This window comes from Orbicella faveolata, unplaced genomic scaffold, assembly GCF_042242905.1.
Source record: "Orbicella faveolata isolate gen_17 unplaced genomic scaffold, um_ofav_v1 contig_50, whole genome shotgun sequence".
Classification (NCBI taxonomy): domain Eukaryota; kingdom Metazoa; phylum Cnidaria; class Anthozoa; order Scleractinia; family Merulinidae; genus Orbicella; species Orbicella faveolata.
This window is the reverse complement of record NW_028301581.1, coordinates 646,985-673,769: the sequence shown is the minus strand read 5'-3', so window position 1 is coordinate 673,769 and position 26,785 is coordinate 646,985. Positions and strand designations below refer to the sequence as shown.

The following is a 26,785-nucleotide window of genomic DNA, read 5'->3' as shown; positions in this document are numbered from 1 at the left end:
ACAGGTTAGCTCATACATACATGTACTAATCAGGCATATGCGTATATACTGTATAATTATGTGTATATGCATACGCGTATGTGCATATATATGTATGTATACGCACATACGCGTATTGGGCTGACGCGAATTACGCGTATTTTTTGGTTCGGATATATCTGAGCTGCACTGTAGTAGTACTGCAGCCAGTTAGAATGTGATTGTTATTATTATGATTTGCACAGGATGGAATGTTTGTTCCTCTTTTTCTAAATCATTTCATTTTGAAAAAATTTAATCACCACTGTTTGTCTGTGGAGATTCAGAGTATCACCTGTATAGATGAATACGGTAAGATATATTTTGGTATAAATTTGTATACAAGTTTTGTTATTAGTATGTTAAAGTTGCATAACTGCAACATGGATAATTATTTACCAGTTTATCAATTACACGGTTTTGCATATAGGTAACCATCATTCCAAGAGAATTGCATTCTCAGTTTCAGGTGTAGTGCATCAAGTATTTTGTACTTGTAATTGATTGTTTCTTTTTGAAATGTGCATTCCAGGGTTTTTTCAAGAATAGCAGTTATTCCTATCAGTAAAGTTGGTGGGAAACAAAGGTTGGAACACTGCCTTAGTTTAAAAGCTGAATTACAGCCAGTCCTTGAAAGGACATTTCTCAGTGTAGGGACACTGATAGAGCTGGCATCCTCCTTTGCAACAATGAGAGAAGATGACCTTTTTAAAGAGATGTATGTAACATCATGGGAGAAACAAGACTGGATATGAGGAGCCAAATGAATTATGCTCTTGTTTTGTTTGCAACTGGAAAGGTAAGTATATAGGCAGGTAATGCAACAAAGTTCTGACAATCTTGATTTTGTTTTCGGTTCTCTGAAAATACTTTAGAGAATCAGTAGGAGAAATTTCCTTTTTTTTTTCAGAGTTTGATCTGTACTCCAATTTTCAATTTAGTTGAACCTAAGGAGTAGAGTTTATTGTCTGTGTTATCAAAATGTCAGTAATATTATAGAAGTGGAAGTTATTTGAATTCTGGTTTCCGTGCCAGGGCAAGGTATGTGAATCCATACCATACTTTTAAAAATATGTGATATTTATGAATGTGGGTCTTATAAAAGTTGTGAAATTTAACAAATTGACACTGGTTTTTTAAGTATCTGTCCTCTTATTAATGGTAAATTGCATCATAAAGTTCATTGTCAAAGTAGTCTGCAGATCCACTTGCCTTCATCCATACAACTTTGACAATGTAATATTTATGACCAAATTTATCATCAATAAGAACACAGATGCATAAGAATCTGCTTGCTGTGTTTTTTATTTTCATTACAGTGAAACCTGTATTAGGCAGACACCCTTCTAGTGATTGGTAGGCAGACACCCTTACTAGTGTCTGCTTAACACAGGCTGTCCACTCAAAACAGGTTCTAGTATGTTGTGCAATAATAGTCAATTATTAACCGTTTTGTAACACAACTTAGCATGTAACATCAAAGAATAGCTAAGACTGCTCATAGCACAATGTCCAGTTGATCACTGCATCAATCTGGAATAATCACTCAGCTTAAAAACGATATTGCTGAACAATGTACAGGAGTCTCAGCTGAACCTTTAGAAGTAAAATGAGCCCTTTAAGTGTCCGCTTACTGCAGGTTTTGTGCAACAAAATGTCTTAATATTGGTGTCTGCATCTGTTTAATTAACAGGTGTCTGCTGAATGACGGTTGATTTTTAATTACTGTAAATGTGGGAAAAAAATTTTGGGACTTATTAAAGCTGGTGTCCACTTAAAAGAGGGTGTCTGCTTAATATGGGGTCTGCCTAATACAGGTTTCACTCTTAACAAAATCCAAAATTGTCAAATGGAGGCTTCACTAGAGGAAAACACCGGTTAAAAGCTAAATTGAATTAAGCCAAAATGATCCATAGAATCACGGCCTTTATTCCACTGGGAAATTCCTGAAAACATACTGAATTATTCCCAAGTTTAGTTTATTTTCATCAAATACTCGAACACAGCAAAAAAAGGGTTCTACTGTATTGCGGTAAATTTTCATGCCAAACTACAATAATTTACCCAATCTTTTTCACTTCACAGTTGAATTCATTATGTTCACAAGCTGATCTTCAGGCTAGCTATCTGTTAATCCTGTTTAGATGCAATTTTTGGCTATATTGAGAAAGCAAAATCATATGCTAAATGTCGCTGAAACTGTTCACAATGATGTCAGCTGTGAGTCTGTACTCCTACTGATGATAAAAATACATGTAAGCCAGTGATCGTGCAAGAAAGTAGGCAGTCATTGTGAACAATTAAATATACTTGTAAAATTGAGTCTCTCTATAACCACTGACAACAGATGAAGATGGGCTACAAACACAAGACTATATATTTTTGATTGTGACTTGATCTTTGTACAGACAGTTTTGTTGAGCAGACATACATTGCTATGGAGATTAAGAATGAGATCAATGGTAGTAATATAGAATGAAATTTATGAAACCTGGGTTTCAAAACTCCCTAGACTGTTAGCTGGGAAACAGTTATATGTTACGGATGTGGTCATGGTATTTAAGAATTGAGTCATAGAGGGTTATTCATTAACAGTAAGAAAATAAAAAAATCTTACAACATGTACTTTTGGCAAATTATTTGTAATAGCTTTACCTTAGACTGACATCAATAAAATACCGCAAGGGAGCTTAATTTTGAAATTTGTTTCCTTGTAGATACTAGGGAAACTCCAATTGAAAGAAGCCTATCTTAATATAGTAGAGAGCCTCTTCTCTGCGAAAGTAGTGCCCAGGCACATGCAGCTTCTGGATCAAGATGAAGGGAGGGCAGACAGTGCTGTTGATTATAATGAGGAGGAAGTGGCAGAGATGACGGCAGTGGTCAACAGGATTGTTCAAAGCTGTTCCGTTGTTCCTGAAAAGGTCTTGCTTAATTTGGTTTTGGTTTATTATATACTTTTGGATAACATGTCAAATGCAATAACTTATAATTTGCTTGAGTGAAAAATAATGTACAAATGACACAATCCTGAGTTACATGTAAGTCAGGCTGCAGGAATTAATCACACATACATGTAAGACACATTGCTCATTATAGCCTAATACTGTTTAACCAATCTCATTTTGGCTATGTAATTGTATTTTTTTTTTCAGACAAAGCATTTCTTTATCCCAAAAACATCTTTAACCAAATGGAAGTGTGGCGATGTCTTAGGATTTAAAGTACTTGTAGATGAAGCACTTGTTTTCACTGGGAAGAGGATGTGTGGGATGACTGACTTTGCCAGGAAGAGGACAGTTGTCAGGATGCTTGCACGTTCAAAGGCGCCTTTTTTCAACCGAGATACTAATCAACAATGATGAAGGTATATGCGTATAGAGAAGACTTGTGACATTCTTTTAACAGTATTTTTTGATGGTGATAGTAAACAACACACCAAAGGTGTCCAGGGCTAGGAACTGAGGATATATGATGTCACAGGTCAATGAGTGACTGCCACTGTGACTAGCATTTACTGTTCCCCTGGTTCCATTTGACTGTTATTAGTTATGCAGCCAAGACAGTGATGTGTTGGACAACTATAATGATAATCTCATGACAATCTGCATGCGTGCATTCACTTTGTCTATAGCTGTCAGAGCTAACTAAATATGATCATGTTGAATTCCAACTTGAAAATTTACAAATTCACCATTGATAGTGATTCCGTTTTCCTCAAACAGTATGCAGAATTTTATTATTCCAAGTTGTTGTTTTGTACAATGTAGATTGATTTAAGAAATGTACCAAGATTGATAACTCAGATGCAGAGCCCTTATACAGCTTATTGAATCTTTTGTTTGGTGGCATTCGTGTTTCTGTCATGGTGGTGGTTGCATTAGCCCCCTGAGTAATAAGTTTGAACTGTTGTTAAAGTTACTAGATAACATTATCTGTCAAAAATATATTTTCTTTGATGTTTTTGTATTATCATTGTTTTTACCTCCTTGTCATGTTTAAAGCCTTTTTTGAGATAACAATAACAGACACCATGAAATAATCTTTTGGCTTTTTTGAAATGTGGTCTATATACCAACTTGGGAATAAAGTCAATGTACAGAACTCACTTTTTCTGTTTTGTTTTCAAACATTCGTTCAGCATATGAAGAAACCAGAGAATCAAGTTCTTGGGGATGTCCTCAAAGAGGTAAAATAATTCAAATTGATCAAGTTATAACTTACTAACAGTTAGTAATAATCGTAACAACAAAAGAATGTAGTTCCCATTAACAGCTGTGCTGTCTGTCTTTATAAAGTACTGCCAATTAAAAATTAATTTTTAATCCTTCTCTTTTGCCATATTGTGAGACATTACACCTGATCTCAAAAAAAAAATCCAGGACTCATAGAATTATAAATAATAAATTTAAAGTCTTGTGCTACACAGTTCCATCACCTATGTAAAGTGCTAGCAATATTGACAAAGATGCTCGTGGCCCATGTTAAATTATCACTTCTTGTAGAATCCATAAATAAATAAAGAAAAAAATGCTGTAACACACTGTATGTTGTTTTAAAGAGTGAAGAAGCAGCCAGTGGAACTTCAGTTCCTGTGGATACCATTTTAAATGACAAGGTAATATTTAGCTTCTCACTTTAACCCATTGACTCCTAATTTTTATATTCTAGAACAGGGAAGTGGATGGTTTATTCACTGTTGAAATGACGTAACTACACAATGTTTCATTTATGCACACAACCTTAACTTGTTAAAGATGTATGATTTTAACAATTTTTCTGGGGGCCCACATGGGCATTTGTAGGTATTTTGAACTTTTCTTAAATTCACAAAACTAAAAATGCAGCAGGACTTGTAAACATAATTTTTGAAAATAGTTTTCCAAGGGGTCTTTCAGGTAAAATAAAATAAATTATAAAATTTCACTCCTGCATGTTGCATGATTCTTCATATTTACAGGCAAGAGCACAAAAGTAATTATTTTGAGTATTAATGAATTTTTTAGAATCAATTTCTGTAATATGTTAATAAAGTAAGTTCTAGATTATTGTTTTTATAGGTATCAACCCCTTTGGAGACTGTTGTTGATGATGACGAAATTTTACTTCAGAATGTTCGCCAAATACTGAAAATACCTTTTTGCAACAATATTATGCCCTTTTATCGTGACAAAGTTAGAGCAAATTATGTCCTAAAAAGGACTTGACTGTCTATCAAAATTAATGCTATAAATAACAGTTCTCTTTGTAATACGCTTTGTATGTTCAAACCATGACAAATGGTTATAATTGACTGTGGTCTTTTCATCTTTGATACCTGCAGAAATGGAATCTCATAGGTCTAAAGGGCCAGAAACTGGAAAGGAAGAAGGTGATGAATTATAAATTTTATTTGGCAGTATAAATGCACTTTAGAAATGCAATAGTTGCGCTACTTTCTGATGGCAATGATATATCTCTAAGTTATAATAATTAAAATTAAAATATTTATTTCATGATATTTTTATTGAAATGAGAGGTACTGAAAGAAACTATACAGAATTCTATACAAATGTCCAACTAGTGGCTCAAACAACTAAGTATTCTGTCTCAATTTTGTTGATTTCTATATATTTAGGTACCAGCAGTAATGCCAGAATGGACCAGGATGATGTGGACAAATTGGTAAATCTGTTTATTGGGATTAGCTGTGTATTAAAGCACTACAGTACTGACGTTTTTTCAGTTACCACAATGTTTTACACAAAAGGTTTAAGTAAATGCTCAGACAGGCATGTTGGAAAGTAATTCCTTGCAGAAGTTTGTAATCAAATGATGTAATTTGGCAATAAGGTGGATGAAAAGGAATGAAAACTTCTCTTCTAAAAAATGAAGAAAACAATACAACGCTTTGTTAGATGGCTTGTGTTTGTAGCCTTTAGAATGCGAGCTCTGATTAGCTTATTATACGGCATTATTCTCCCGTAATGCCCACGGGTCGATTACGGGCCTGCTAAACTGAAGCAAAAAGCCATATAATAAACAACTTATTAACCTCGAACATTCAGTCCATAAGGAAAAATCTCAAGCCACGGCCTTGCCGTATTGACTTTGCTATTAGGGAGTTTAAGAAGCTACGACGACGACGCCGAGGAAAACGTCGATTAAAAAATGAATTTATATGTTACCTACGAATCTCGTGATACTCTTAAGTCATTTACTTTGTTTATGACTGTCAAAAGTATCACGAAACTGAATCTGGGACACAGAGATAAATTTGAAATAGAAATTTCAAACCTTAGCTGTTGTGGTTTACGTTGTTCAGACAACGCGGAATTTGGCCATTTCACGTTCTTGTTTTGCAGGGGACGGCAAAGAAATGTACCAAGAATCATAACGCGCGTGCACAGCCATTGTTCTGCTCATTAAACCTTTTGTTTAGCGACGTTGCCGTTGCCGTCGTGGCTTTCTTAAACTCTCTATTGCTCGGTTAATGCGGCATGGTCCGGGTTTGAGATTTTCCCGTAAAGACCTCAGTCTCGGTTAATTAGTGGTAAATATTACCATCCGAATGCGAAATTCATCAAATGTGACTGACTGATCACATGTGATGAGTTTTTAGAATCATTTAATACAAGTGAAAACTTAAGTATGAACTCTGCCTAGTAAAATATCAGTTGTTTTAGTTTCACAGTACTTGTTCATGATTGTTATATCAACATCTGATCAACAGGCTTTGGATGAAGAGTTCACAAAGGCTGCCCTGGTTAGAAAAGGTAACTGTCATAATATTTATTTATTTCTTAATGTATTAATTTAGTCAGTCAGTCAGTCAGTCAGTCAGTCAGTCAGTCAGTAAATCAGTCAGTCAGTCTTTCAGTTACTGATTTATTAAGGTTAGGCTGCGTTACAAGGCAACAAAATAAGCAATATATTGCAAAATTACCATTTATGTTGTGGTGCACATAAAGTAAAAACACCAAAAGCAGCCTCCATGAAGCATTTTCATTGGTTATTTTTAAGGTGGCTCCCTAGGGTAATTACGAACACCCTCCCTATAGAGCGCGAGTTAGAAAACGAAACTTAACTAATTTCTCTTAAAGTTTTACCCGAAGAGATTTACCAATATGGGTACTGTTAAAATAAGGCTTATGTTTTGGTTGTCAACTTTTGGATTAACGCCGTTACCATGGCAACATCTAATCTAATGACAGGCAGATGTATTCCTCATTTTGACCTAAACTCCTTAATATTTATACTTTCCTTTGGTGAAATTGTTTCATACTTCTCCACATCATGGAAACGATACTGGCTGACACTTTGAATTGGTAAAAAGTCAAGGTTGTTCAGACGGTTTTTCCAATAATCTGTAATTTGTCATTATTCTAAATATATTAGATTAGCTCTGAGAGATTTTCACAAAAATAGGGTATTTTATTGGCATTGTTTGTGGTTAGAACTGAGCCAAATTAAAGAAAAATTCACCCAAGGGAACGCGAGAAAATTAGCATTTATTTGGTCACGCTGACGTCAAAAAAATCAGGAAAACACGCGTGGTGTCACGCGTGGTTATTTATTTAAGTGCGCGCTCATGAATGAAGGAAGGATGGACTTGATTGAGATTGTGCTGTACGGCATGCGCAACGGCGTGTGCGGCCTCTACGAGTCTTAACAAAAATGGCTTCGTTCACCAAAACCAGGGAATTTATTCTATTCTACCACATAGGCTTGATTAATGACGAGGATTTCTTTCTCCTGCATCCATTTTACATCTGCGAGACCTATGTAGATTTGCCTCTCAGGCTTAATTTCAACCACAAAACAAAATAATACTGATAAAAAGCTCGATTACAGCAGGATCAGGGTGTTTGTACAACGTGATCAGCAAGAAAAAAAGTTTGATCCTAATAAAATACATTTTGAACAGCAAAAAACAGTTATAGCTCAGCTCAGTACATACAGAGCTCGTCATCTGCGACTGTTCGGCCCGGTACAAATACGACTGTCGCTCACGGTAGATGGTTAAATCGTTTAAATTTTCTGCAGAAATGACAAAGAAACATTTATTTTGGACGGAATTTTATGATTCCATACTTTATCTTCGAACTAGGCTGTTTAAACAGTGAAAAAAGCGTTAAAATGAGGAGAAAACAGCTGGCTTACACGAGGGAAAAGCAAGGCCGGAAAGTCGTACTGGAACGCGCGTCATGACGTCAGTGGAATTGATCTTTACTATTTGCCGCTTTTCTTGTCCCTAATTTAGAATTGCTCATCAGGCATTTTGGATGATGGTATCAAAGAAGTAAATTATTCAAAGTGAAAGCATGATGTTCGGACTCCAAAAGGTAGTCGTTGGTCACATGATTTAAAGGAAAATGCATATTTCATTACGCACATCAGTACTGCTATCATAATTAGAATCTACCCTGGTACACATGTTATACGACCCCATTTTTGTTTCTCCTCTGTGGTCGTTGTAAAGGGGTTACATTTTATGGTTTTTAATAACAGTAACAGTAATAGTGATTTAAATTGACTCAGTTCTTTGTTGTTTTAGGTGCTGACAAGCAGTTAGTAGATGGCCTACACCAAGGTCTTACAACAGGTATTTTTACATCAAAGTAAATGTGGAAAAATGAACTGAACAAAATGGCACCAATAGAAAATGAATGGTACTGCAGGGCAGGAAAACAATGAAATCCTGTTGCTCAGTGGGCCAGTACATTTCAGTTTTCAGTTGCCCCTACTAAAATATTAATTGCCCAATAAGTCTGCTTTGTTCATTCCTTATCAACTAAAGGCCGCCGCACACTAGCCGATTTTTTGTCGGCCGACAAAAAATCGGCTAGTGTGCGGCGGCCTTAACAAGACTGCTGAGGCTAATTTCACTTGCCCACCGGACTATCAATCTTCCATTTTCACTAGCCCAAGAGCAAAATTTACTTGCCCTGGGCAATCGCAAGTGGTGTTTTTTTTCCTGCCTTGTACTGAAGCTATCAGCAAGGCTACCTAAAGCAGCTTTCTCCAAAGACAAACGCACTTGGGATTGTTTTAAAAGTATAACGTTTCCAGCAATTTGCAAACTCAACCCAGGAAACACCAAACATAAACTCTTTGATAGGCTGCCCTCCCTCTCCTCTTCCAATGCTGTAGCAACACAAAACAATTCCATGTGGGTAATTTTGCAGTAAGCTCAACATTTAAAGGGGTGGAGCAGAGCAAAACTAATTACTTTTTAAATACATAAATTGTCTCTAGCTGTAGAAAGGAGTGGAACTAGTATGGGCACAATGAAGCATTTTGAATTCCAGTATACAGAGATCAGCTCAACAGGCCGTTAATTACATGTTAAGACAGGAATAGAACTTAAGTGGACGGTTTGGAGGGCACTGAAATAGAGCTTTGCAAATATTTCAAAATGAAGCCCTCGACCCATTTCTGACCTGCATGGAATTTGGCCACTTCGAAGAAAAATGACCAATCGGAACCAGGGAAGGTGATCTTTTTCGTATACAGACCAGTGTCGTTTAGGAGTCCAGAAAATTTGAAACCAATTGAGAACGAATACAGTTGAATTTGTGAAGCACCGAAGCCTCTATGCTGCCTACTCTACGGATCCCATATTTCCTGGCCAACTATGATTCATAATTACATATTATACACAGTATTTTAACTTGAAAGAGCCAAAGAAAAGACACTTAACCTTTAACATTCTTGATCCATTTACGAGGATGGTTCCCCTTATTCTCAATAAGCGTCTTCATTGGATACTTTTCTTCAAAGTTGCTAGGATCAAATAGTCAACAGACACAACAAACAAGAACAAAGGCACTCACCTTTTATAATTTATTATCTTCTAGGCAAGAGGAACCGTAAAGGAAAAAGTTGGAAGAAAAACCTAGAAGAGGATTAATCTTTTTCTCTGACAATTCAGTTCTGGGAACTGTAAATCATTCATCCAACTGACTTTGTCTCGTAATTGTACTAACGAAAGGCCTTGCGGAGGATGCAATTAAGGTGGCTACGACTGCATGGTCAAACAAGATTGATAATCATATCTTCCTTCGAATAGCTAAATAATGTCGAAATGCTCTTTTCATCAATTTTAACCATCGTTCCCGTTCCCGTTCCTGACAAATGTAGATCAATTTTTACTTTTTTCAGGTGTGGTTTAACATGAAATTGGATTTTTTTACACTACTGAGAAAAGCGTTAAGTCAGTGATTTATATTAAAACACTAATATTACTGGTTTACTTAAAATCGAACATAAATAGGGCTTATTTTACAACTCCTGGCAAATGTTTTTCAAGAACAGTGCCAATGAGGGATATTGGCTGTTATCGCATTATTCAGCTTGTACTCAATAGTGTTTGTAAATAAGAGCATTGCACATTCTGAAGAATTTCACACTACCACGGTCTCTGTAAATTTCTCTATTTTGTTATAATAAAGCTTCCCACAATGCCACCTTATTTTAGTGTTGTATTTCCCCAAACTCTTTTCACATAATCAATATTTAAGGTGGCTCCCTATAGTTTTACGATCGCACGCGCACTGAGGACGAAAAGTCGAGTAATCCGCGCGCGCTGAAAGGAGAACGTCAGTGTTTTTGGATATTTTATGAAGTCAACATGAGCACAAAAAGCAAAACTGACAGTGAATATTTTCTTTTGGTATTAAACATGTGGGACGGCATGGCAATCATTTACTCTTCAGCTGTAAAGCATGTCTTGTCCCCCTTTCCGCCGAAAAGTAGTCCTTTTCCATAGTGAGCCACCCTCCTCCATGTGGACTCGAAATCTCCTATTACAGAATTTTTTTGTTAGAACTTTCAAATTTTAGCTTCAAATTTCGTACTTGAAACCACTAGAGATTGGTGCACCTCCGGTTGGTGTCCAGTGTAATTAACACATGCGGACTTACAGTTAACTGCAAATAGCCTGTTCCAGGCGTTTGGTTAGTGAGGAACGGCGGAATGAAAACATGAGAAATATTCGTTGGTGTTTTATTAATCGACCATCGAGCGGGGGAGCCGCGAATTAATCTAGAACCCAGATCTTCCAAGACCAAGCAGAAGGGAGATTTCACTTCTCAGGGTCAAACAGAGTGAAATCTGGGTATGAGATTAGCCGCGAGCCACTCGAGTTTAATTCTATCATGAAATCTGATTGGCCAACAGAAAACAAAAGTTGCTATGTCACAGAACCGTTTTCTGGCTCGAGTTCGCTGACGTTATTTTTCGGTGTAGACAAGCGACAGGCGGAAATACGTCTGCATTCGCAGGCTGTAGAGCACTTTAAAATAATAAACACTGTAGGCTTCCCAAATACCGGAAGGGGGTGCAGTATTCCTTGGAATCATTGGTTGGCGGGTGCCGTCCAGTTCTCCAAATCCTGACCCCATTTCAGACCAATAAATGTCACTTTTCATACCCTTTTCTAGGCTTGACCTCTAAAATGCTGTTTTCAAATATGCATGACCGTTCAGTGTATTCTGCGAGGCAAATCGCGCTTTATCGTGGTATTAAAATTGATTCCTCTCGTTTTTGTTTGAAGATGATAAACTCGACAAAAAGAGACATAAATTTCAAGTAATGTCTATATTATGGTTTATTTAAAATTAAGCCATACTTTCGCGGACCAAACCGGCGAAATCATTCTACCCATTTTCAAACCAAAACGGTTGACAAGCCATAGCCTTCAAAAAGGCGGCACATACCTTATATAGGGTAGAAACCCCTCTCCCCACGCCCTGAATTAGCTTCTTCTCAGTAACAACAGCTCGAAAGTAAGGAACGCATCTTTAGTAATTAACGAATTAACAGTACGCAAAAACATCTTGATCGAGATAGCGAAAAGTCTCAAGTATGTACAGTGAAACCTGTATTAAGCGGACCCCATATTAAGCGGACACATTCTATTAAATGGACACCTGCTCAAGTCCCACCTTTTTTTCTTACATTTACTCCAAAATAAACGTGCATTCAGCGGACACCTCAGTTAAGCGGACACGGACACCAATATTAACCCGTTTTGTTGCACAAAACCTGTAATAAGCAGACACTTCAAGGGCTTTTTAATTCTGAAAGCCCTGCTCAGACTCCGTCAACATTGTTCACCGATGTCATATTAAAGCTAAGCAGATTATTCCAGATTGATGCATTGAATGACTGGACATTGTGCTACCGGCAGTCCTTGATCTTACAATATGTTACAATATGTTACAAACTGGTAAATATTATTGCACAATATATTTGAACCTGCTTAGAGCGAACAACCCATATCAAGAGGACATTAGCGAGGGTCCAAAGGGTGTCCGCGTAATACAAGTTTCACCTGTATTAACGTACACCAAGCAAGTAAAGAACAGCAAGCAAGTTAAGTACACCAAGCAAGTAAAGTACACCGAGCAAGTACGGTAAGCCAAGCAAGGAAAGTACATCAAGCAAGTAAAGTACACCAAGCAAGTAAAGTACACCAAGCAATTGAAGTAAATCAAGCAAGTAAAGTACATCAAGCAAGTAAAGTAAATCAAGCAAGTAGAGTAAATCAAGCAAGTAAAGTACATCAAGCAAGTAAAGTACACCAAGCAATTAAAGTAAATCAAGCAAGTAAAGTACATCAAGCAAGTAAAGTACATCAAGCAAGTAAAGTACATCAAGCAAGTAAAGTACATCAAGCAAGTAAAGTACATCAAGCAAGTAAAGTACATCAAGCAAGTAAAGTACATCAAGCAAGTAAAGTACATCAAGCAAGTAAAGTACACCAAGCAAGTAAAGTACATCAAGCAGGTAAAGTACATCAAGCAGGTAAAGTACAGCAAGCAATTAATGTACATCAAGCAAGTAAAGTACACCAAGCAAATAAACTACATTAAGGAATTAAAGTACATCAAGCAAGTAAAGTACACCAAGCAATTAAAGTACATCAAGCAATTAAAGTACACAAAGCAAGTAAAGTACACCAAGCAATTAAAGTACATCAAGCAAGTAAAGTACATCAAGCAAGTAAAGTACATCAAGCAAGTAAAGTACACCAGGCAATTAAAGTACATCAAGCAAGTAAAGTACACCAAGCATGTAAAGTACACCAAGCATTTAAACTTAAGTTCCAGAGAATCGACCCAACGTTGGGTCAAACTCACGCTGCGCGTGAGCTGGTCTAGGCTACTTTTTCAGTCATAAAATGAAGTGGGGCTCTATTTTGGCCTAGAAGCTCGAAACTGAGCGTGCGATCCCTTTGCGTCTGTCAATTTTACCGAAAACCAAGCCCATTACGAGTTAGGTAAGAGTCCCTGGGTCTGGAAAATTTCCCTCAAGTTACTGAAAATCGACCGCTGAGACCGCCTTACGCGCATCGTGATTTTGTCCAACTTTGGCCCGATCTGCCGGAACTTCGGGGATATTTTCCAGTCCGAGGGACTCTAAACTAACTCGTGATGGCCTTGGTTTACAGTGAAGGGGAGAAAGGAAAAATATTTAAAGGCTCAGTTTCGAGCTTCTACGCCGAAATATAGCCCCACTTCATATTAAGACTGATAGAGTAGCCGAGACCGCCTCACGCGCATCGTGATTTTGACCAACTTTGGCTTGATTTGCCTGTACTTGGGAGATATTTTCCAGTCCCAGGGACTCTAAACTAACTGGTGATGGCCTTGGTTTTCAGTGAAATGGACAGAGGAAAAATATTTGAACGCTCGGTTTTGAGCTTCTAAATCAAAATATAGCCCCACTTTATTTTAAGACTTATAGAGTAGCCGAGATCGCCTTGCGCGCATCGTGATTTTGACCAAATTTGGCTCGATTTGGCGGAACTTAAGGAATATTTTCCAGTCTCAGGGACTCTAACCTAAGTGGCGATGTCCTTAGTTTTCAGTGAAATGGACAGAGGAAAAATATTTGAACGCTTGGTTTCGAGCTTCTAGGCCGAAATATAGCGCCACTTCATTTTAAAACTGATAGAGTAGCCGAGATCGGCTTACGCGCATCGTGATTTTGACTAACTTTGGCTCGATTTGCGGGAACTTGGGGGATATTTCCAATCCCAGGAGCTCTAAACTAACTGGTGATGGCCTTGGTTTTCAGTGAAATGGAGACAGAAAAAATTATTGAACGCTCGGTTTTGAACTTCTAGGCCGAAATATAGCCCCACATCATTTTCAGAATGATAGAGTAGCCAAAACCACCTTCCGTGCATAGTGATTTTGATCAATTGTGGCTCGATTTCCCGGAACTTGGAGGATATTTTCCAGTCCCGGGAACTCTTAACTAACTCCTGATGGTCTTGGTCTGCAGAGAAATGGACACAGATAAAACGTTCGCACGATCGGTTTCGAGGTTTTCGGCCGAAATATAGCGCCACTTCATTTCAAGACTGATAGAGTAGCCGAGACCGCCTTCTACGCATCGTGATCTTGACCAAGTTTGCCTCGATTTGGCGGAACTTGGGGGATATTTTCCAGTCCCGCGGACCCTAAACTAACCCCTCATGGCCTTGGTTTGCAGAGAAATGGACACATGTAAAACTATCGCACGCTCGGTTTCGAGCTTTTAGGCCGAAATATAGCCCTACGTCATTTTAAGACTAAAAGAGTAGCCGAGACCTCCTAACGCGCATTAAGATTTTGACCAACTTTGCCTCGATTTGCCGGACTTTTTACGCATCGAGATCTTGACCAACTTTGGCTCGATTTGCCGGAACTTGGCGGATATTTTTCACTCCCGGATTTTCTAAAGTAACTCCTGATGCCTTTGGTTTGCAGAGAAATAGACACATGTAAAACGATCGCTCGCTCGGTTTCGAGCTTTTAGGCCGAAATATAGCCCCACTTCGTTTTAAGCCTGGAAGAGTAGACAAAACCGCCTTGCGCGCATCGTGATCTTGACCAACTTTGGCTTGCTTTCCCGGAACTTGTGGGATATTTTCCATTCCCGGAGACTCTAACCTAACTACTGATGGCCTTGGTTTGCAGAGAAATGGACACAGGTAAGAGGATCGCACGCTCGAACTCGAGCTTTTAGGCCAAAATATAGCCCCACTTCATTTTAAGCCTGAAAGAGTAGCCGAGACCGCCTTACGTGCATCCTGATCTTGACCAACTTTGACTTGATTTTCTGGAACATGCGGGGTATTTTCCAGTCCCGGGGACTCAAAACTAACTCCTGATGGCTTTGGTTTGCAGAGAAATGGACACAGGTAAAACGAACGCACGCTCGGTTTCCAGCTTTTACGCAGAAATACAGCCCCACTTCATTTTAACACTGAAAGAGTAGCCGAGACCACCTTACACGCATTGTGACTTTGACCAAATTTGGCTCGATTTCCAAAAACTTGGGGGATATTTTCCAGTCCCAAGGACTCTATACTAACTCCTGATGGGCTTGGTTTGCAGAGAAATGGACACAAGTAAAACGATCCCTTGCTTGATTACGAACTTTTAGGCCGAAATATAGCCCCACCTAATTTTAAGACCGAAAGAGTAGCCGAGACCGCCTTGCGCGGATCGTGACCTTGACCAAGTTTGGCTCGATTTCCTGGAACTTGGGGGATATTTTCCAGTGCCTGAGACTCTAAACTAACTCCTGATGGCCTTGGTTTGCAGAGGGATGGACACAGGTAAAAAGATCACACGCTCGGTTTCGAGGTTTTAGGGCGAAATATAGCCCCACTTTATTTTAAGACTAAAAGAGTAGCCCAGACCAACTTTGGCTCGCTTTCCTTTCGATTTGCTAGATTTCGGCCTAAAAGCTCGAGACCGAGCAAAGATCGTTTTACCTGTGTCCATTTCTGTGCAAACCAAGGCAATCAAGAGTTAGTTTAGAGTCCCTGGGTTTGGAAAATATCCTCCAAGTTCCGGCCAATCGAGCCAAAGTTGGTCAAGATTACGATGCGCGCAAGGCGTTCTCCGCTACTCTTTCAGTCTTAAAATGAAGTGGGGCGACATTTCGGCCTAAAAACTCAAACCTGAGCGTGCGATCGTTTTACCTGTGTTTATTTCTGCGTAAACAAAGGCCATCAGGAGTTATTTTAGAGTCCCCCGAGACTGGAAAATATATCCCAAGTTCCGGCAACTCGATCCAGAGTTTGTCAAGAATACGATGCGCGTTAGGCGGTGTCGGCTACTCTTTCAGTCTTAAAATAAAGTGGGGCTATATTTGGGCCTAAAAGCTCGAAACCGAGCATGCGATCATTTTAGCTGTGTCTATTTCTCTGTAAACGAAGGCCATCAAGAGTTCGTTTAGAATCCCCGGGACTGGAAAATATCTCCCAAGTTTCGGCAAATTGAGCAAAAGCCGACACCGCCTTAAGCGCATCGTGATTTTGAAAATCTTTGGCTCGATTTGACGGAACTTGGGTGATATTTTCCAGTCTCAGGGACTCTAAACTAACTCGTGATGGCCTTGGTTTTTAGTGAAATGGACAGAGGAAAAATATTTGAACGCTCGGTTTGGAGCTTCTAGGCCAAAATATAGCCCCACTTCACTTTAAGAGTGAGAGAAGGTAGCCGAGATCGCCTTACGCGCAGGGCGATTTTTACCAACTTTCGGTCGATTTCCAGGAACTTGCGTTATATTTTCGAGTCCTGGGGAATCTAAACTAACTCGTGATGGCCTTGGTTTTCAGTGAAGTGGACAGAGGAAAAATAGTTGAACGCTCTGTTTGGCTCGGTTTCGGGCTTCTAGGCCGAAATATAGCTCCACTTCACTTTAAGAGTGAGAAAAGGTAGCCGAGACCGCCTAACGCGCACGGCGATTTTCACCAACTTTGGGCCGATTTTAAGGAATTAGCGAGATGTTTTCCAGTCCCAGGGATTCTAAACTAACGCGTAATGGCCTTGGTTTTCAGTGAATTGGCCAGAGGAAAAATAGTTGAACGCTCGGTTTAGGGCTTTTAGGCCGAAATATAGCCCCAGTTCACTTTAAGAGTGAGAAAAGGTAGCCCAGACCGCCTAACGCGTACGGCGATTTTCACCAACTTTGGGCCGATTTCCAGGAATTAGCGGGATATTTTCCAGTTCTGGGGACTCTAAACTAACTTGTGATGGCCTTGGTTTCAGTAAAATAGACAGAGGAAAAATATTTGAACGCTCGGTTTCGAGCTTCTAGGCCGAAATATAGCCCCACTTCATATCAAGAGTGAGAAAAGGCTGCCGAGACCGCCTTACGTGCAGGGCGATTTTCACCAACTTTGGGTCGATTTCCAGGAATTTCCGGAATATTTTCCAGTCCCGAGGACTCTAAACTAGCTCGTGATTGCCTTGCTTGTCAGTGAAATGGACAGAGGAAAAATATTTGAACGCTCGGTTACGAGCTTCTAGGCCGAAATATAGCCCCACTTCACTTTAAGAGTGAGAAAAGGTAGGCGAGATCGCCTTACGAGCAGGGCGATTTTCAGCAACTTTGGGTCGATTTCCAGGAAGTTACGGAATATTTTCCAGTCCCGGGGTCTCTAAGCTAACTCTTGATGGCCTTGGTTGTTAGAGAAATTGACAGAGAAACAATATTTGAGCGCTCGGTTTCGATCTTCTAGGCCGAAGTATAGCTACACTTTAATTTAAGAGTAAGAAACGATAGCCCAGATCGCCTTACGCGCAGGGCGATTTTCACCAACTTTGGGTCGATTTCCAAGAATTTCGGGGATATTTTCCAGTCTCGGGGACTCTAAACTAACTCGTGATTGCCGTGGTCTTCAGTGAAATGGACAGAGGAAATATATTTGAACACTTGATATTGAGGTTCTAGGCCAAATTATTGCACCACTTCACTTTAAGAGTAAGAAAAGGTAGGCGAAAGCGCCCTATGCGCAGGGCGATTTTCACCAAATTTAGGTCGATTTCCAGGAACTTGCAGGATATTTTAAAGTCCCGGGGAATATAAAGTAACTCGTGATGGCCTTGGTTTTCAGTAAAATGGACAGAGGTAAAATATTTGAACGCTCCGTTTAGGAGCTTCTAGGCCGAGTATAGCCCCACTTTACTTTAAGAGTAAGAAAAGGTAGCCGATACCGCCTTACCCGCAAAGCGATTTTCACCAACTTTGTGTGGACTTCCAGGAACTTGCAGGATGTTTTCCAGTCCCGGAAACTCCAAGCTAACTCGTGACGGGCTTGGTTTTAAGTGAAATGGACAGAGGAGAAATATTTCAACGCACGGTTTAGAGCTTCTAGGCCGAAATATAGACCCACTTCACTTTAAGGGTGAGAAAAGGTAGCCGAGACCGCCTTACGCCTAGGGCGATTTTAAGCAACTTTGGATCGATTTCCAGGAACTTGCAGGATATTTTCCTGTCCCGGGAGTTCTAAACTAACACGTGATGGGCTAGGTTTTCAGTAAAATGGACAGAGGTAAAATATTTGAACGCTCGGTTTAGGAGCTTCAACGCCGAAATATAGCCCGACTTTACTTTAAAGGTAAGAGAAGGTAGCCGACACCGCCTTACGCGCACGGCGATTTTCACCAACTTTGGATCGATTTCCAGGAACTTCCGGGATATATTCCAGTCCTGGAGACTCTGAACTAACTCGTGATGGCCTTGGTTTTCAGTGAAATGGACAGAGGAAAAATATTTGAACGCTCGGTTTCGAGCTTCTAGGCCGAAATATAGCCCCACTTCATATCAGGAGTGAGAAAAGGTTGCCAAGACCGCCTTACGCGTAGAGCGTTTTGCACCAACTTTAGCTCGATTTCCTGGAACTTGCGGGATATTTTCCAGTGCTGGGGACTCTAAACTAACTCCTGATAGCCTTGGTTTTCAGTGAAATGGACAGAGGAAAAATATTTGAACGCTCGGTTTCGAGCTTCTAGGCTGAAATATAGCCTCACTTCATTTTGAGACTGATAGAGTAGCAGAGACCGCCTAACGCCCTTGGTGATTTTGAGCAACTTTGGCCCGATTTTCCGGAACTTGGGAGATATTTTCAGTTCTACGGCTTCTAAACTCACTCTTGATGGCCTTGGTTTTCATTAAAATGCACACAGGTAATACGATCGCACGTTTGCTTTTGAGCTTTTAGGCCGAAAAATAGCCCCACTTCATTTTAAGACTGAAAGAGCAGCCAAGAAGGCCTTACGCGCATCGTCGTCTTGACCAACTTTGGCTGCATTTCCTGCAACTTGGGGGATATTTTTCAGTCGCAGGAACTCTAAACTAACTCCTGATGGTCTTGGTTTGCAGAGAAATGGACACATGTAAAACGATCGCACACTCGGTTTCGAGCTTTTAGGCCAAAATATAGCCCCACTTCATTTTAAGAGTGTAAGAGTAGCCGAGACCGTCTTACGCGCATCGTGATCTTGACCAACTTTGGCTCCATTTCCCGGAACTTGAAGGATATTTTTCAGTGCCAGGGAGTGTAAACTAACTCCTGTTTCCCTTGGTTTGCAGAGAAATGGACACAGGTAAAGCGGTCCCACGCTTGGTTTCGAGCTTTAAGGTCGAAATATAGCCCCACTTCATTTTAAGACTAATAGAGTAGCCGAGACCGCCTTGTGCGCGTCGTGATCTTAACAACCTTTGGCTTGCTTTCCCGGAATTTATGGGATATGTTCCAGTCCCGGGTCCCTAAAGTAACTCCTGATGGCCGTGGTTTCCAGAGAAATAGACACAGGTAAAACGATCGCACGCTCAGTTTCGAGCTTTTAGGCCGTAATATAGCCCCACTTCATTTTAAGACTGAAAGAGTAGCCGAGACCGCCTTGCGCACATCCCGATCTTGAGCAACATTGGCTCGATTTCCTTTCGATTTGCTATATTTCGGCATAAAAGCTGGAAACCGAGGAAAGATCGTTTTACCTGTGTCCATTTCTCTGCAAATTAAACCAAGGCCATCAAGAGTTAATTTAGAGTCCCTGGGTTTAAAAAATATCCTTCAAGTTTCGGGAAATCGAGCCTAAGTTGGTCAAAATGACGACGCGCGTAAGGCGATCTCGGCTACTCTTTCAGTCTTAAAATAAAGTGAGGCTTTATGTCGGGCTAAAAGCTTGAAACCGAGCATGCGATCCTTTTGCCTGTGTCCATTTCTCTGCTAACCAAGGCCATCAGGACTTAGTTTAGAGTCCCTGGGACTAGAAAATATCCCCCAATTTCCGGAAAAACGAGCCAAAGTTGGTCAAGATCACGACGCGCATAAGGCGGTCTGGGTAACTCCTTAAGTCTTAAAATAAAGTGGGGCTATATTTCGGCCGTAAAGCTCAAAACCGAGCGTGCCATCGTTTTACCTGTGTCCATTTCTCTGCAAACCAAGGCTATCAGGAGTTAGTTTACAGTCCCCGAGATATTTTCCAAACTAACTCCTGATGGCCTTGGTTTTCAGAGAAATGGACACAGGTAAAATGCTCGCACGCTCGGTTTCAAGCTTTTAGGCCGAAATATAGCCCAACTTTATTTTAAGACTGAAACAATAGGCGAGACCGCTTTGCGCGCATCGTGATCTTGACCAACTTTGGCTTAATTTCCAGGAACTTGGGGGATATGTTCCAGTCCCGGGGACTCTAAGCTAACTCCTGATGGCCTTGGTTTCCAGAGTACTGGACACAGGTAAATTAATCGCACGCTTGGTTTCGAGCTTGTAGGCCAAAATATAGCCCCACTTCATTTTAAGACTGAAAGAGTAGCTGAGACCGCCTTACGCGCATCGTGATCTTGACCAACTTCGGCTCGATTTCCCGGAACTTGGGGATTATTTTCCAGTCCCAGGAACTCTAAACTAACTCCTGATGGCCTTAGTTTGCAGAGAAATGGACACAGGGAAAACCATCGCACGCTCGGTTTCAAAGCTTAAGCCGAAATATAGCCCCACTTCATTTTTAGACTAAAACAGTAGCCAAGACCGCCTTGCGCGCATCGTGATCTTGACCAAATTTGGCTGGATTTCCCGTAAATTGGGGGTTATTTCCCAGTTTCGGGGACTCTAATTTTTTGATGGCCTTGGTTTACTGAGAAATGGACACATGTAAGACAATCGCACGCTCGGTTTCGAGCTTGGAGGCCGAAAGATAGCCCAACTTCATTTTAAGACTGATAGAGTAGCCGAGACCGCCTTGCGCGCATTGTAAACTTGACCAACTTTGGCTCGATTTCCCGGAACTTGGGATATATTTTCCAGTCTCGGGGACTCTAAACTAACTCCTGATAGCCTTGGTTTGCAGAGAAATGGACACAGGTAAAACGATCGCACGCTCGGTTTCGAGGTTTTAGGCCGAAATATAGCCCCACTTCATTTTAACACTGAAAGAGTAGCCTTGACGGCCTTACGAGCATCGTGACCTTGACCAACTATGGCTCGATTTCCCGGAACTTGGGATATATTTTCCAGTCTCGGGGACTCTAAACTAACTCCTGATAGCCTTGGTTTGCAGAGAAATGGACACAGGTAAAACGATGGCACTCTTGGTTTGGAGCTTTTAGGTCGAAATATAACCCCACTTCATTTTAAGACTGAAAGAGTAGGCGAGACCGCTTTACGCGCATCGTGATCTTGACCAACTTTGGCTCGATTTGCCGGAACTTGGGGCAAAATTTTCCTGTTCTAGGGCTTCTAAACTAACTTCTGATGGTCTTGGTTTGCAGGGAAATGGACACAGCTAAAACGATCGCACGCTTGCTTTTAGGCCGGAAAATAGGCCCACTTCATTTTAAGACTGAAAGAGTAGCCAAAAACGTGTTGCGCGCATCGTGATTTTGACCAACTTTGGCTTGATTTGCCGAACTTGGGGGATGTTTTTCGAGTCCCGGGGACTCTAAACTAACTCCTGATGGCCTTGGTGTGTAACGAAATGGACACAGGTAAAACCATCGCACGCTCGGTTTCGAGCTTTTAGACCGAAATATAGCCCCTATTCATTTTAAGACTGAAGTAGCAGCCAAGACCGCCTTGCGCGCATCGTGATCTTGACCAACTTTGGCTCGATTTCCCGGAACTTGGGGGATATTTTTCAGTCCCGGGGACTCTAGAGTAACTCCTGATGGCCTTGGTTTCCAGAGAAATGGACACAGGTGAAACGATCGCACTCTCGGTTTGCAGCTTTTAGCCCGTAATCTAGCCCCACTTCATTTTTTAAGACTGAAAGAGTAGCCAAAACCGCCTTAAGCGCATCGTGATCTTCACCAACTTTGGCTCCTTTTCCCGGAACTTCAGGAAGAATTTTAAATCCTAGGGACTCTAACCTAACTCTTGGCTGCCTTGGTTGGCAGAGAAATGGACACAAGTAAGAGGATTGCACACTCGGTTTCAAGCTTTTAGGCCGAAATATAGTCCCACTTCGTTTTAACACTGAAAGAGTAGCCGAGACCGTCTTACGCGAAACGCAATCTTGACCAACTTTGGCTCGATTTCCCGGAGGTTGGGGGATATATTCCAGTCTCGGGGACTCTAAACTAACTCCTGATGACCTTGGTTTGCAGAGAAATGGACACAGGTAAAACGATGGCACGCTCGCTTTCGAGCTTTTAGAGCGAAATATAGCCCCACTTTTATTTAAATTTAAAAGAGTATTCAAGACCGCCTTGCCCGCATCGTGATCTTGACCAACTTTGGCTCGATTTCCTGGAACTTGGGGGATATTTTCCATTCCGGGGGACGCTAAACTAACTTTTGATAACCTTGGTTTGCAGAGGAAAGGACACAGGTAAAACGATCGCACGCTCGGTTTGAAGCTTTTAGGCCAAAATGTAGCCCCACTTCATTTTAAGACTTGAAAGAGTAGCCGAGACCGCCTTGCGCGCATCGCGATCATCACCAACTTTGACTCGATTTCCCTGAACTTGGGGGATATTTTCCAGTCCCGGGGACCCTAAACTAACTGCTGATGGCCTTGGTTTCCAGAGAAATGGACACAGGTGAAAGTATGGCACGCTCGGTTTTGAGCTTTTAGGACGAAATGTAGCCCCACTTTATTTTAAGACTGAAAGAGTAGCCGAGACCGCCTTGCGCGCGTCGTGATCTTGAACAACTTTGGCTCCATTTCCTGGAACTTGAGGGATATTTTCTAGACCGAGGGATTCTAAACTAACTCCTGATGGCCCTTGTTTGCAGAGAAATGGACACAGGGAAAACGATCGCACGCTCGGTTTCGAGCTTTTAGGCCGAAACATAGCCCCAAGAGTAGCCGAGACCGCCTTGCGCAAATCGCAATCTTAAGCAACATCTGCTCGATTTCCTTTCGATTTGCTATATTTCGGCCTAAAAGCTCAAAACTGAGCAAAGATCGTTTTAACTGTGTCCATTTGTCTGCAAACCAAGGTCATCAAGAGTTAGTTTAGAGTCTCTGGGTTTAAAAAATATCCCTCAAGTTTCGGGAAATCGAGCCAAAGCTGGTCAAAATTACGATACGCTTAAGGCGATCTAAGCTACTCTTTCAGTCTTAAAATGAAATGAGGCTATATTTCGGCCTAAAAGCTCGAAACCGAGCGTGCGATCGTTTTACCTGTGTCCATTTCTCTGCAAACCAAGACCATCAGGAGTTAGTTTAGAGTCCCCGGAACTGCAATAGATCTCCGAAGTTCCGGGAAATCGAGTCAAAGTTGGTCAAGATCACGATGCGCTTTAGGCGGTCTCGGCTACTGTTTGAGGCTTAAAAGGAAGTGGGGCTATATTTGGGCCTTGAAGCTCGAAACCGAGCGTTCAAATTTTTTCTGGTCATTTCACCGGAAACCAAGGCCACATCGATTTAGTTCAGGGTCCCTGGGAGTGGAAAATATCCTCCAAGTTACTGGAACTCCACCCAAAGTTGGTCAAAATTACGCTTTGCATAAGGCGGTTTGGGCTGCTTTTTAGTCTTAAAATGTAATGGGGCTATATTTCGGCTTAAAAGCTCGAAACCGAGCGTTAAATTATTTTTATTTCTGTTCACTTCAACGAAAACCAAGGCCGTCAGGAGTTAGTTTAGAGTTCCTGGGACTGGAAAATATCACCCAAGTTGATGGAAATCGGCCCAAAATTGGTAAAAATCACGCTGCGCGTAAGGCGGTTTTGGCTACTTTTTCAGTCTTTAAATGAAGTGGGTCTTTATTTCGGCCTAGAAGCTCGAAGTCGAGCGTTCAAATATTTTTCCTTTTTTCTTTTTACCGAAAACCAAGGCAATCACGAGTTAGTTTAGAGTCCCCGGGACTGAAAAATACCCCCCAACTTGCTCGAAATCGAGCCAAAGTTGGGCAAAATCACGTTGCACGTAAGGCGGTGTCGGGTACTTTTTCAGTCTTAAAATGAAGTGGGCTATATTTTGTCCTAGAAGCTTGAAACCGAGCGTTTAATTAGTTTTCCTTTGTCCATTTCACTAAAAACCAAGGCCATTACGAGTTAGCTTAGGGTCTCTGGGACTGAAAAATATCCCCCAAGCTGCTGGAAATGGACCCAAAGTTGGTTAAAATCACGCTGCGCGTAAAGCGGTCCTGGCTACTGTTTCAGTCTTAAAATAAAGTGGGGCTATATTTCCGCCTAGACGCTCGAAAGCGAGCGTGCCATCGTTTTACCTCTCTCCATTTCACCGAAAACCAAGGCCATCACGGGTTAGTTTAGAGTCCCCAGGACGGGAAAATATCCCCTAAGATGCTGGAAATCGACTCAAAGTTGGTCAAAATCACGCTACGCGTAAGACGGTCTGGGCTACTTTTTAAGTCTGAAAATAAAGTGGGGCTATATTTCGGGACTAGAAGCTCGAAACCGAGCGTGGAACTGTTTTTGCTTTATGTTTGGCAAAATGCACCAAACTTGGAAAAATGCGCCACACTTGGAAAACTGCGCCACGCTTCCAAAATTGTGCCACACTTGAAAAAATGTGGCACACTTGGAAAACTGGGCAACACTTGAAAAAATGCGGCACAGTTGGAAAAATGCGCCACACTTAGAAAAATGCGCAACCCTTTCAAAAAATGTGCCACACTTGGAAAACTGGGCAACACTTGTAAACAAATGCAAAACAGTTGGTAATATGCGCAGCACTTGGAAAATTGCTCAACGTTTGTTAAAATGCACCACACTTGGAAAAATGCGCCACGCTTGGAAAATTGCGCAATTTTTGGAAAAATGCGCGACAATTGGAAAACTGCGCAATTTTTGGAAAAATGCGCCAGACTTGGAAAAATGTGCGACACTTAGAAGAATGGGCAACACTCGGAAAAATGTGCCACACTTGAAAAAATGCGACACAGTTGGTAAAATGAAGCAACCTTGGAAAAATGCGCTACACTTAGAAAAATGTGCCCAACTTGAAAAAATGCATCACACTTGGAAAACTACGCCACACTTAGAAAAATGGCTAAAGTTGCCATAATGTGCCAAACTTGGAAAGTTGAGTAACACTTGGAAACATGTGCTACACTTCAAAAAACGCGGCAAAGTTGTCAAAATGCGCAACCTTAAAAAAAAAATTGGGCCACACTTGGCAAAATGCGCCGCACTTGCAAAAATGCCACCAAGCAATTAAAGTACATCAAGCAAGTTAAGTACACCAAGCGAGTAAAGTACACCAAGCAATTAAAGTACATGACGTAAGTAAAGTGCATCAAGCAAGTAAAGGACACCAAGCAAGTCAAGTACATCAAGCAAGTAAAGTACACCAAGCAAGAAAAGGACACCAAGCAAGTCAAGTACATCAAGCAAGTAAAGTACACCAAGCAAGAAAAGTATACCAAGCAAGTAAAGTATATCAAGCAAGTAAAGTACACCAAGCAAGTAAAGTACATGAAGTAAGTAAAGTGCATCAAGCAAGTAAAGGACACCAAGCAAGTGAGGTACATCAGGCAAGTAAAGTACATCAAGCAAGTAAAGTACACCAAGCAAGTAAAGTACATCAGGCAAGTAAGGTACATCAGGCAAGTAAAGTACACCAAGCAAGTAAAGTACATCAAGCAAGTAAAGTACATCAAGCAAGTAAAGTACATCAAGCAAGTAAAGTACACCAAGCAAGTAAAGTACATCAAGCAAGTAAAGTACATCAAGCAAGTAAAGTACATCAAGCAAGTAAAGTACACCAAGCAAGTAAAGGACACCAAGCAAGTAAAGTATATCAAGCAAGTAAAGTAAATCAAGAAAGTAAAGGTCACCAAGCAAGCAGAGTAGATCAAGCGAGTTAAGTATACGAAGTAAGTAAAGTACAGGAAGCTGGTACAGTAACTGGGGACATAATATGTTGCTGTACACCAAGTACTCACTATTACATGTAACTATACGCGGATGCATATATGGTATTCTGCCATGAAGTATATACCATTGCTGGGGATGTTTTGGGCTTGCTGAGATGACCGCAGTCCCCTGGGAGGTCGTTAGCGATGACCAGTAGTCCCGTCCAATCATTATGACTAGAGTGTCGCCGAGAGCGGGCTACGTGCAGCGCGATTTTGACCAACTTTGGGTCGATTTCCAGGAGCTTGGGCGATATTTTTTCAGTCCTAGGGACTCTAAACTAATTCAAGAAGACTTTGATAGTAGTATAGTAAACGGCGGTACTAGGACATTATGCAAAAAAGCGGCCTTCTTACTTCCCTAGAAACCAAAAAATACCTTCGCCGGGCCTCAACTCGAAAAATGCATTTTCAGGCCTCTAAGAGTATGTTCCGTCCTAAGCCCTCTCATGAGGAAATTTCATGTCTCCCAACCCTCTAGAAATCAAACAATTCTTCTGCTAGAAACACTGTGCGGAATCGGCTCATTACCAAAAAATACTCTTGCCACCCCTCTAGAAATCATAAAAATCCTTCTGCCAGAAACAGCATAAATTGGGCTGTCCCGGGTCTCCGCAAATCAAAAAATGGCTCACCAAGTGGCAAAACAGAGCTTTTGATTGACACTTAA

The 26,785-nt window shown here is 40.9% G+C and overlaps 2 protein-coding genes and 1 pseudogene across 6 annotated transcripts; 2 read left to right on the top strand and 1 right to left on the bottom strand.

The window, feature by feature from the left end:
- Nucleotides 1–692: 692 nt before the first annotated feature.
- On the top strand, nucleotides 693–3,198 carry LOC149095506 (uncharacterized). The gene is made up of 2 exons (XM_089281888.1): nucleotides 693–817; nucleotides 2,736–3,198. The coding sequence occupies exons 1-2, from the start codon at nucleotides 749–751 to the stop codon at nucleotides 3,021–3,023; spliced, it is 357 nt and encodes a 118-aa protein (XP_089138014.1). The 5' UTR covers nucleotides 693–748; the 3' UTR covers nucleotides 3,024–3,198.
- Nucleotides 3,199–3,886: 688 nt separating this feature from the next.
- LOC149095505 (uncharacterized) lies at nucleotides 3,887–10,466 on the top strand. Of its 5 annotated transcripts, XM_089281884.1 has the most exons (7): nucleotides 3,887–4,207; nucleotides 4,580–4,636; nucleotides 5,342–5,389; nucleotides 5,636–5,682; nucleotides 6,731–6,773; nucleotides 8,555–8,602; nucleotides 9,858–9,897. In XM_089281884.1, exons 1-6 carry the CDS (start codon nucleotides 4,079–4,081, stop codon nucleotides 8,570–8,572), a joined length of 342 nt encoding a protein of 113 aa, XP_089138010.1. In that variant the 5' UTR covers nucleotides 3,887–4,078; the 3' UTR covers nucleotides 8,573–8,602; nucleotides 9,858–9,897. The 5 variants fall into 5 exon arrangements, with proteins under 5 accessions (XP_089138010.1, XP_089138012.1, XP_089138011.1 ...); XM_089281886.1 differs by lacking the exon at nucleotides 5,342–5,389; XM_089281885.1 differs by lacking the exon at nucleotides 9,858–9,897 and having other exon boundaries at nucleotides 8,555–8,603.
- A 1,873-nt stretch (nucleotides 10,467–12,339) lies between these two features.
- On the bottom strand, nucleotides 12,340–26,680 carry LOC149095504 (uncharacterized; annotated as a pseudogene).
- Nucleotides 26,681–26,785: the final 105 nt, after the last annotated feature.

Bases quoted from the DNA above. Each gene is read 5' to 3' on its own strand.
- LOC149095506 (XM_089281888.1), top strand. From the start codon at position 749: ATGGGAGAAACAAGACTGGATATGAGGAGCCAAATGAATTATGCTCTT. The intron at 818-2,735 runs GTAAGTATATAG...GTTTCCTTGTAG, and splicing joins TTTTGTTTGCAACTGGAAAG to ATACTAGGGAAACTCCAATT.
- LOC149095505 (XM_089281883.1), top strand. From the start codon at position 4,079: ATGTGGTCTATATACCAACTTGGGAATAAAGTCAATGTACAGAACTCA. The intron at 4,637-5,341 runs GTAATATTTAGC...TGATACCTGCAG, and splicing joins ATACCATTTTAAATGACAAG to AAATGGAATCTCATAGGTCT. The intron at 5,390-5,635 runs GTGATGAATTAT...CTATATATTTAG, and splicing joins AGAAACTGGAAAGGAAGAAG to GTACCAGCAGTAATGCCAGA.